The sequence below is a fragment of the Brachionichthys hirsutus genome, chromosome 2 (assembly GCF_040956055.1).
Source record: "Brachionichthys hirsutus isolate HB-005 chromosome 2, CSIRO-AGI_Bhir_v1, whole genome shotgun sequence".
Lineage (NCBI taxonomy): Eukaryota > Metazoa > Chordata > Actinopteri > Lophiiformes > Brachionichthyidae > Brachionichthys > Brachionichthys hirsutus.
In genome coordinates, this window is record NC_090898.1 from 5,810,140 (window position 1) to 5,822,186 (window position 12,047).

Here is a 12,047-nt window from a genome sequence, read left to right on the forward strand (position 1 = left end):
ACTCTTACTTCTTGTATCAGGAAGCCTTTGCGAAGGGACAGTTGCAACCAACTTTGAATGAAGCCTTGATGAGTGAAGCCTGCATAATTTGGAGTCGTTAGCAGTTGTATTAGGATAAATAACAATATTTGGAGCGTAGAGGGTGGTTGACATGAATTTAAGATATTGCTGGATGCAGATGAAATTGACTGGTGACTAACCCATGTTGCTCACGACCACACTTGGCTCTAAGTTGTTGGGCTACACTGTTGAGTCAGAGGCTATACCTCTGACTCAACAACAATCTTAAGCTTTTATAAACCCTGCGGACTGGTTAATGCACCCCCTCTCATAATCACACGATTTAGCAGATTTCAGCGTTGATTGTAATAGTTCAACTGCTGTGAGCAGCTTGTTCCTATGATCAGTTTTTTCATTTAATTTCAAACCTTTATTTATACTCGAAGGGCATTGAGGTTTCCCTCATTTACAACGACGATGAGTTTACAACAAGACAAACTAAGAAGGAAGAGAACAAACAAACAGAGATTTCATTGAAATTATGGATTATGTGTAATTAACGATCATTTTGAATTGCACTGACACATTTTTCTTTCCACCCTTTCTCCCTCTCTCTCTCTCTGATCAATGTGTCTCCCCTTTATGCTCTCACTCTCTCCAGCCTCCAGCTTGTAAAGGAACTGGCTCGACTCTTCCACCCCCCACACCCCCTGTGTCTCTCCATATCCATGTCCTTTCCCTGCTGTGCCAAGCCCATGGAGAGTGCTCCCGCACCCACGTAGGATGCTCGCTTTCCCTAACACCCTGCATCCCCTCCTGCCCATCACCACCACCTCCTCCTCCTCCTCCTTCTGTGTTCCTGCTCTTGTCAACAGTTCCATAGGGTCCCCGAGGCTTCACTACGTCCTGCTCCGACATGGTGGATGAGGCAACGACCATGAAGGATGACGTTATCAATGCCAACACGCTGGCTTGGCTGGTTTGCTCAGGCGTGTCCATCCTGGCCAACACTTGGAGCATCCTTAGCGTCAGCGCCAAGCAGAAAAAGTGGAAACCACTGGAGTTCCTCATCTGCACGCTGGCAGGCACGCACATCCTCAACATGGCCATCCCTATCACTATGTACTGCGTCATCACGCTGCGCCGCCAGCATTCCAACTACGAGTGGAACGAGGGCCTGTGCAAAGTGTTCGTGTCCACTTTCTACACTCTAACGCTGGTCACCTGCTTTTCTGTCACCTCGCTGTCTTATCACCGCATGTGGATGGTACGGTGGCCTGTAAACTACAGGTAAGGGTCATTCTCACTCACCTTTAAGCAATTATTGATGCATTTGCCAAAGCTCCGCCCCCTCAAAAGCCAGCAGTCTGTTATGTACTGAGACTGAAGATGCAAGGTGCAGAACATTCATTTGCAGATGAATGCACTTTAAGAACAAATGCTGTTGCCAATACTCGTGGGACATACATGAAATCTGAGTTTTGCAAGCGAAAACATTTAGGTTGTTGAAAAGCTGCAGAAACGTTTACTTTGCGGCACATAGTGAAGATCCGTATTCTGTTACCTCTGCTGAAAAACAGATTGTTTTTATCAGGCCTGCAGATGTGCAGTCAGCTCAGCCAATTTAGCAGATAAGCAGATGTGTATATAAGATAATATATATCCTTTGAAATCTATGCTCAAATCGGTATTTCCTTGTGCAGCTGGTGTTGGATGATGCCCCCTAGCAGGCTTTACAGCACTGCTTTATTGCATCGTCTGTTCCCTCACGCCTCTCCTTTTGTCTGGAAACACTTCCTTCTGAGCTTCTCCTTCCCACCATGTCAAGTCAAAGTGAAGAGCGATAGCTCAGGCGACACGTCATGTAATTGCTGCTCATCTTTCATTTACATTTCTGCACGTTTACTTGCCCTGCTGAGGTAGCATGACTTCCCTGTCTCTGACATTAACACTCAGCAAAATGCCTGAATTATGAATTCCAGATTTGTACTTTAGAGGTTCCTCACTCTGTACTGTCTCTCAGGAGCCCCCCCCCACCCCCCACACACTTTGCTGTCTTTCTCTGGAAAGAGATTCAAGCAGTTCGGTGATGTCATCAGACCATCATGCCATCATATGCACCGCAGGCACATCCAGCAAAGGCTAGCATAATTGCTCACTGTGACAACAAGACCTCCTTCGCTTTGCACACACCCATAGTGAAAAGACTGAGGGTGATGCCGCCCCCTCGGTGCCTCTCAGATAATGCATTGCTGGTTACAGATATTTTTTTAACAATATGTTTTCACTCCGTTTGCGTGTGCGATGTACGTTCTGTGTTGAGCTCCTCTGGAGGAGAGAAAGAGGACAAGCAACATGTGTCCGGCTCTCCTGGGGTAGATGGATTGGATTTATTTCCTGCCAATAATCATCGACAAATGTCTCCATACAGAAATGATGTATTCCTTTTCACATGTACATTTTTGTAAATACATTCATTTATGTAATGAGGCCAATGTAAAGACTCTGGACTCAGGTGACACTACTGTATTACTTACTAAACAATCAAAAGCTATGTAGTAAACTGCCTCAGCTTATTCTATTGAAATGGCTTGGCCTTTTTGTCTACCGGTAATTTGTTGCTGTTGCTTTGAACAACTCAGTGCGGCTTTTGGTGCTTTAGCAGCATATCACCGACTTTCATCAGGTTTGACAACAAGAGTGTCGGCCTGCCTTATTTATAGACGTGTTCCGTGGCAAACCTTTACAAGTGCTGCACTGCCAGAGGACAAAAACACATTCAGCAAATGAACATATGATGGCAATACTTACTTGGAGGTGAGATGAAATAGAAATCCCTTTGCCCTGAAATAGACTTAAATGACAAATGGACTTTAAAAGCAATCTTTCACCCTCAGCAAAGCATTTTGTTTCCACCTCTCATCTGCAGCTTATCTAAATGATGACTTCATGAGATAGAGCTTATTATTGGATTGGATTTCCAGCATTGTGCCAAACCTTTGTTGTCTCGTAGTTTGACAGTCTTTCGCGCTGCATTTGTTTCACTTTTTGCTGAAATCTTCTTCCAGGTTGAGCAACACCAAGAAACAAGCGGTGCACACGGTGATGGGCATCTGGATGGTCTCCTTCATCCTCTCTACGCTCCCAGCGGTGGGCTGGCACGACACCATCGACCGCTTCTACACCTCTGACTGCAGGTTCATCGTGACTGAGATCGGTCTCGGCTTTGGCGTCTGCTTTCTGCTGCTGATCGGCGGCAGCGTCGCCATGGGTGTGATCTGCATCGGCATCGCTCTCTTCCAGACCTTCACCATTCAGGCAGGCCACAATGCTGACAAGAACAAGTTCAACGTCCCCACTATAGTGGTGGAGGACGCCCAGGGGAAGCGCCGATCTTCCATCGATGGATCAGAGCCTCTCAAGACGTCGCTGCAGATCACCTACCTGATCAGTGGCATCGTCTTCATATATGACTTCCTGACTGGCTTCCCCATACTGGTGAGTTCCGTTGAAGTCACACAGCTCAGCGGTGGTGAAAAAATGGTTTGTGGTTGGCGTTCAGCCACAGAAGCGCTTCTAACTATGCCTTATTATTTTGCTATTTACCGGTACATGAATTTAAATGTCTCTACTTACCTGAGGCTGTAAGTTGGTCAGTAGCGTGTCTTTATATACAGAATGCAGCATAGGACTATAGGAGGAGGAGTAATGGCTAATGGGTGCTCGATTTGTTCTGTCTGTAATACGAATAAAGATTATCCGTCCACACCATTAGAAAAGCTCCTTCATGCTCATGCTGTCCGAAGTACAGGTTTAGCATTGGGATAATCTTCCCATCCCTCGTCTTCCCACTGAAACCAATACATTTTAAAATGATACCCATTAGATCCTCATCCATTTCCCTAACAGCTCAAGGCTTATTGCTTGTAAATGCAAGCCAGTCGGCCATGCTGTCGTCTTGAAAGCTTAACCACATTGTCAGAGCTATTTGTCAAAAGCAAATGCCCTCGGACTGTTTATTAAAAGTTTTATTATGTTGATGCCATCTGCTCATATTTAAGCCACAGGTCTGTCCACAGTCTCAACCCTGGCCATTCAAGAGTATTTTAAGAGTCGGCGTTTTGTCAAATGTCATTCGACTTGTGGATGATCTTCAGTGCCAGTTTCTATATAATACACAGCCACAGCTCTGAGTCATTTTTTTTTATTAGACAGTCCTTTTTTATAAACTTGTCTGGCACACACCTGAAGCCTAAACAAAGCACTGCTATCTGCAAGACTTTCATACTGAAGTCTACACAGCCAGATAACCTGCACACACAATCGGAAGAAAGGTGCTCCCGGTTTTCTTAACTGCATGGTTGTCATTGCTTGCTCCAGTGCCAGTGATGACTAAGAAGACATATGCCACCCTCACTGTAAAACAGCTGCTTCAGGGTGGCATAGAGAATCGTATTATGTTGTTATTGGGGTAAGAACAGAGGGGCAGAATGATCTAAAATTTAGATTCTAAATAGCCATAATGTCCTATTCACAGGAAATGTCACGTTGACCTGTTTCCTGTTAAAAGAAGAATTTCTGCAGCTGGAAGAGTCTCTTATTTTCCTTCCTGGATTCTCTCCAAACATATAAATACCAAGAGGTGAACCGGACGAGCCTTTCCAAATGCAAACTCACCAACATGGTCTCTTTTTAATGAAAGAGGAATGTGAATGAAGCTTCGAGTGAAATCACCATATTAATATAACCGTACTGGCAATATCAGTTATGCAACACCAATGAGCTCACAGGTCTTCAGGCCCCACGGATGAAGTGAACTGGGAAATACTTTTTATTAATTGGTTAATCTCAGCACAAGAAACCTGAATAACAGTGATGCCAATTTCTTTGTGTAATGCTTCTGCTACTATTCCCTGCTTAATGAATATGTCTTGTATTTTTTTTACTTGTAAGGTTGATAATTATAAACCTTCATAACAGCTCCATATGTACCTATGGAGCTGTCCAGTGCTGATCCTGAGCGCCATATGTAGCCGGGATAATCATTTCAGCACATGCTGGAAAAAACTAAAAAGTTCAAATAACTTTCAGCAGATGATTAATTTCCTGACTGCAGCGTGTTGCTATTGTTATTGCGATGTTGCTGAATTTTTCCGTTTGATCAGTTCTCTACTTAAGTTACAAACATTGCATATTCAATAGTATAGTTATAAAAATATATGGATAGCTTATTGCCGTAATTATAACATACATCCTTTCAATTGATCAGGTTAAGAAAACCACACTACTCCATCGATCAATAATAAAACTTATTCAAGTAAATAATATTAAATAATAAATCAATAAAAAATATCACCCAACACAAGTTATGGCATTAGCTTTGTTCAAAACTCTTTTGTCACAGTCAAGAGGGGCAGAACTGCAGAACAACCATCAAATGTGGGCTGTTAAGAACATGTGTGACAGATGCAGCATTTTACAAAAACAAATGTCTGTATACAGCTCTCGGGGGCCATAACATTTTTTTATTGGAGGGCCACATTTGGCCCCCGGGTCTTGAGTTAAACCGTCCATCCAAACACATGTAGAGTGGATTTTAAGACTGCACTTTTCATAGCGGTCCCAACACAGTCTAAGAGCTTTGTTAACTCTGTGTTGACCTGGTCCAGGTGGTGAGCTTTGCCAGCCTGAAGTTTGACCGCTCCTACAACTGGATGGTGCTGTGCGTGCTGTGGTGCTCCATTGCCCAGTCCATCCTGCTGCCCATGTTCCTCTGGGCTTGTGACCGCTACCGGGCTGACATCCGCATGGTGTGGGAGAAATGTGTCGCCATCATGTCCAACGACGACGTGGATGAGGGTAAGAAATGGCCGGTCGACTCCCTGCTGCCCTGCCTCTTGTTTCCCCTCCTCTGCACCTGATGATGTGAATTCGATGATTCCTGTTTCCTAAGGCAGCTCAGTGATGAACAGTCACAGCAAACTAGCAAAAGAGATTCCAAAGTATTCTTTTCAGTTGTACTATAAATTAATTTTCCTGAATAAGATTCGGCATGAGTATCCTGACTCCGGACTCTGGGCTGTCTTTGGATTTAGGAATCAAAATAACAAATGTGATTAATTAACTTAAATAGATTTCTCTCTCAGCCGATGGAGTTACACTGAGGAAACTGATGGAAACAGAAAAAAGAAAAATCAACTCTAGAAACTTTAGTCTGATGTTTGATAGAGATTGCTTCTGCTCTTTTTGGTAGTGCCTCCAAAGTGAGTTTATTTACATTGAATTTGTGCATGAGCAACTAAAACACGGGACATACCAGTTTCACATGAAATTATGGTCGTTGGTCCAGCTTTTATGAGGAGGAGATTACCTCACAAGATCATCAGACCTTCATGTAAGCCAGTTAACATCAAGGATTTGTGGTGAGGAAAGCGAAATGTTCTAACTGTTGCATTGAAAAGGTGAGCTTTTCCCAGAGTGTGTGAGGATACTCGTGAAATAATGAGCATAAAGCATGTCAGTGGCGTGATTACATGTCCGTAGTCAATTACAATGCAGAACTGAAGAAGCCTCTTGGATGAGAGGTGAAACGTCTTCAACCAGACTTTAACAAGTCCAGCGGATTATTCGATTTTGCTCTTCGTAATTCCATAGTAGCTGTGCAAACAATATTAACAACATATGGAAGATGATGCAGGTTTAAAATGAGCCTTGACTCTGGAGCGCCTGTGATTAAAACACTGTCACACACTAGACCTCTGTGACTGCATTGCCAAGTGTTCTGCTTTTTAACTGCAATCATACCACTGTCCCTGCCATTATCTGTCAAATCATCTAAGCTGCAAATTAAACAAGGCAAGCGGAATACTGATGGTACATAATTATTGTTTTGACAAAATGTAATAGTCTGCGTTTAGCTTGTCACCATTCTTTGATCTTAACTGGCTTTAAGGTACTCTATGTACCATGCTATAAATACTGTATGCACATGGCAAAATAATTGAAATATTGTTCTTTAATGAAGTGACTGAGTGACTGTATTTAGCTTTTATACAAACACATTTTCAAATATGAAAGAGCATATAATTGATGATAGGAGTAATAACAAATGATTGCTGACTCTTTTTTCATTGGAAATAATGCTTTTAGATTTTTGTTTATTGAATATAAAATGATGTGCATTTTTGAGTGTAATTATTACTCGCACTATATTTTATTGTTGATTGTCATCTGAAATGAGTGGTCAAATGTTATCATGTGGCCTATCATGTGACCTATCATGTGACCTATCATGTGACCTTTGTTGTCAGGAGATGAACCTGTGTTACCCAATTTTCTAAATATTAACATATATATTTATGTGTTTTTGCATGTGAGCTTTATTCACTGGTTTACTTGTTGTATCATAGAGGTGGCTTAAAAAAATTATGTTGACGAAGGACTTACATTTTGTACCTTTTTTTAAACGTCATTTCATTTGATTTCCTGCCATTAGGATGCCAAATAATAACTGATGCCTCATTTATGTCATTATGATGGTCATATTTCCCTCAAACCAAAAAATGGACACATGTGTTCAGTACAAGTACAACTGGAACAGATATCTTATTGATGAATTTATACATATATTTACTTTGTTGTCTTATACGTTGTGTGCTCACTCCTTCTGGTTAGATTATATAGACTTAAGGTAAATGACAGTCTATATAAGGTAAAAGTCTTGATTCAACTGCATTTAGTAAATATCTAATATAGTTTTTTTTTATGTGGTCTAAGACACATTTTCTTTCCAGAAATATAAATCTATTCAAGGGGGCTGAAAAGGAAACATTTCGCTATGAAATCACAGACACCAATATTTGGTCCAAAAATTAGGTCACATGATAATGATGGGCACAATTCAAGCAAACTGATGAACCACCTGTCCCTTTTGTTCTATTGCCACTGTTTAAACTCAACCCGATCTTATCCCCTCCTCTCCTGTTTCTAACCCTCCAAACGCTTTTGTCCTGTCCCTATCACACCCTCCCTGATAACGTTTCAATATCCTACAGGAGCCATAAAACACAAGGAAGCCCATATTCTGTGTGACAATTAACACTGCCAGTTCTCTGCTTTTTCCAGAGTGCTTGCCATGTATAACTCATCATGGTTGTATGTATAAAGTTTGTTTCCTGTTTTTCCAAAGCTACTGATTTGCATGCCTTCAGCCTGTGCAAATAGCTACTTTCATCTTTCACCTATTTGCCAACATTTTTTTCCCCCAAAGATCAGCATTTTACATTCGATTCCATTTGCACCACCAAGAATGCACTAATTGGAAAAATTAAACGTACAATTTACACAATAGGAAAAATAAACATTGCATAATTTTGTTCAGAATATACCGGTAATCCCTGCAACTATTTTTTTTCCGATTTCTCAGCTCAGAACAAATTTGGGGCTTTTTATGTTTAAACCCCTAAAATAAACATTTATTGGATTTATTTCAATCTAAACTTTCTATTCCTGAGCAAACCCATAGGAAGAGTCAACAAATCAGCAGGGACTTGAACAATTGTCTCTCTTATTTATTCGTCTGTCTGTCTGTCTGTCTTGTGTATTGAGTTTATTGCTCTCTAATCCTGACGCTCGTGCTTTTCTGCACTTTGCAGAAAACAGCCAAGATGGAGGAATTCATGCCGACTTAATATATGACAGACCATTTGACTATAGCTCAGCGCCTGAAATCGTGAAGGTAGACCGTAATGCCAAGTATGAGTTCTCAACCTTAGAAAGGGGGGTTCCGCAAGGGTATCCATTGAGGGAACAACAGGAAGATAAAATGCAGTATTTGCAGGTATATTTTCATTAATTTTCTTCATTTGTTTTTCTTGATCATTTGAATTATTTTAAATGACTTCTTGTGTGCATGATGAAATGGCCTTGTGGGCCTTTTCAGGATCTTGTTTGAATCTTCTGGAATGATCAAACATTGCGTGAAGCTGTCCCTAGTTAATGCCACAGATCATTTTTGGTCTTTTAATTGAATCCAAAATACACTCTTGCTGACTAATGTTTGGTAAATATGACCATCTACAGTCCCATCATTTAAATGTGCATCATTCATAGACTAGTGCATCATACCCATTCTTATGTTGTAAAAGGGTAAGAGTTTAGCAGCTGGCTTACCATCTACCTTTCAGAAATCCCTCAAGGTTTCAGGAAATTGTTGTAAACATATGCCAATGTTCCACCCAAGAGCATTGTGTGCCATGCAGAGCTGTGAAAATCTCCATTCCAGCCTGCATCAACACCAAATCAGTTCCAGTCTTCAAGGGCAATGCAGCTAGACTGCACATTAGACATTATCTGCTTCAGTTCCATTCAATTCTGGCCCCAGATCAGCGATCAACTTAAATTGATTAAAAGCTGTGATGATAAAAAGTTTACTAGTCTTGGCCTGGAAGACTTTTGTGAGGACTTTTACTTAAAAATAAAAAAGACGTTTTCTCAGTTGATCCTGAAGCCGCCCCCAAAAAAATGTAGACCGCAAATGCCCAATAAATTGAGAAATAAGGATTGACACTTCGAAAGGATTCAGCTCTTTACAATTTGTTTTTAATACTCTTTGAAACAGAGATGCATACAGTAGATACCACCCTGAGACCAACCCATTGCTCCACCCTTTGTTTTTATGTCTGATACACCTTCACGTGACAGCAGATTCCTTCAATGATTTAACTTATACAATTCCTTAGTGTGTATTTGTGATGGTCAAACAAATATGCATTTTTGATTTCAGTAACAGGAAGACTTGCTGGAATTGTGACACAGTTTGCACAAACATGATTCACTGAACCCCTTCAAAGCATTATCGAGTGGTTCATCCATTTCAGAATTGAATTGGCACTATTTAAATGGTCTAATAACAACATAAATCCTCACTGATGCTGGTCTCTCTCCCTTTGTCTCCCATCCTGCTCGTTCTGTCCCACGTCTTAATTCATTTGTTTGCTTGTGCTGCCCTCTGCTGTTCAGCCGTCCCTCTTAACCCCTCCTGAGCTCTACTGTATCATCTGCTGTCTCACTTCTCCACGTTGACTTAAAAAAAAAAAAAACTCACCGCAGGGTGTTTCTTGACATCGCCTTGACAAACCCTCTCTCTCTTGCTCAGTTGTCAGAACAGAATGGCATGTGAGTATACAAATAATATAACACACCTTTTTCATCTCCAAATAATGGAGGTGGTTAATAGTTCAGTCGTAGTCACCTATGTGAGGAAAAACTGTGGGATAAAGCAAAAACAAGAACATGACACTTGACATGTCTGTGTAACATGTAGGATTTGACACAAATAATACAGCTGAACCAGGGTACAAAGAAATAAAATACATTCTCAAACTTTTCTGTCTTGGAAACATTTTGAAAACGATCCACTCTGGCATTAGTCACCAGCCCCCCCCCCCCCCCCCCCCCCCCCCCCCACCGCAAAAAACGTTTTTTGATTGGGTTGGTGCCATTAAGTTTTATTAGTACTATTGCTGTGGAGTTGACAGCCACAGAAACTTGAAGAATCCTGCATTTAAAATCCTTCAAAATTTATAACGTTAGAATGTGTAAAGAAGTTATGCTGCACTGACCAAAAGCTGCAGCGGCACAACGCACACTGATTCTGTGTTGTTTTAGAATTACAGGTGTTGCAATCCTTTCTGGACTGAAGAATGTCGGTCTCTGTCTTGTCCAGGTGCCCCCTACAAGAAGATACTCCCACGACGAAACCGACATGTGGACCAGCGACCAGATCCCCTCATATCTCCACAGATGGGGCTCCACCGAGGACATGATAGTGAGTGCCCATTACAGCTCCACCTTGCCGCGCCACGAGAGGCGCAGGAACAGCCTGGTCTCTTACCACGAGGAGAGCCACCATCATCGCCCTCACCGCAGGCGGCGGCGCTCTGAGGACACCATGCACTCCCTCAAGCATCTGCCGCGTGTGGTCTGCGGCGGGGAGTTCTATGAGGACGAACTGAGGTGTTTCAGCCGTGATGAGGTGATAAACTTTATAGATGAAACGCCGCTACCGAGCCCCAGGAGGAGCCCACGCCGCACATCCACCGTCTCACTTATCCACAATGTGTATGACCAGCACACGGTCATCCTTCCTCACTTCCTGCTCACAGACTTCGAGCATGAGCCGCAGGCGCTCAGGCGGTGCTCGGATCACAAACGGTGCAGTAGTCGGGGCAACTCTCCTGAGGGCTCCCCCAAATCAGACAGATCCAGTGGAAGGAAGAGTCCCAGGGCACGTGGCTCTGGCACAGGGTGCCAGGAGCATCCCCGAGACGGGAAACGGCAGAGTGAAGTGGGTTCACCTGGGCGCAGCAAGCAGACTGCATTGCTCTCAAGGCCTAGGACAGATGGTGCAGGTGCTGGAGTTGGAGCTGGATCTAACTGGGGGCATCACAGGAAACCAAGTAAGCCTGACGGTAAAGGAAACGCAAACAGTTTTGTAAGCACACCCTCGGAATCATCCTCCGGACACATCACCTTTCACTCCGATTCTGTTGGCTCCACAACCTGAAAGCAAACTTTTTCCTTGTTAATATCAACATTAAAAATGAAGTTATTATCTTAATGAAAGCCACTAGTATATTTGTGGCTACGAAGAAGTCAAATACTGGATTTTTTTCTGCCTTTTTACTTGTGCCAATTTTGTGTTTTATAATGTATTCCATCCATAGTCGTTTTGCTATATGGCCTTGAGCATTTTGGACATTATTGGATGGGCCTAACTTTGATTTATTGTGTAAGCTGGTTTTGTAGGTTGGTCCTGTTATTCAGCTTTCAAGTCACATCATTTCCACTAAGGTTTGTTTCCAAGCGTTGGCACAAATAAAGTGTTTTAAAATAGAGTGGAGATTCCCATGCCTTGTTTTTGCTGTTTGATATTGTTTCTTAAGAAATGCTCAGAGAAATGGAGAACATTATTGTTCTCATATTGCTTCTTTTTTCTTTTGCTCTTATAAGAACTTGCACTTAAATTGTATGGCAATGTGCTTTCC

General features: G+C 42.1%; 1 protein-coding gene across 1 annotated transcript; it reads left to right on the forward strand.

Annotated features, from left to right (window-relative positions):
• Nucleotides 1-916: 916 nt before the first annotated feature.
• On the forward strand, nt 917-11,566 carry LOC137908475 (probable G-protein coupled receptor 153). The gene is made up of 5 exons (XM_068752885.1): nt 917-1,290; nt 3,069-3,498; nt 5,670-5,859; nt 8,655-8,839; nt 10,727-11,566. The coding sequence occupies exons 1-5, from the start codon at nt 917-919 to the stop codon at nt 11,564-11,566; spliced, it is 2,019 nt and encodes a 672-aa protein (XP_068608986.1).
• Nucleotides 11,567-12,047: the final 481 nt, after the last annotated feature.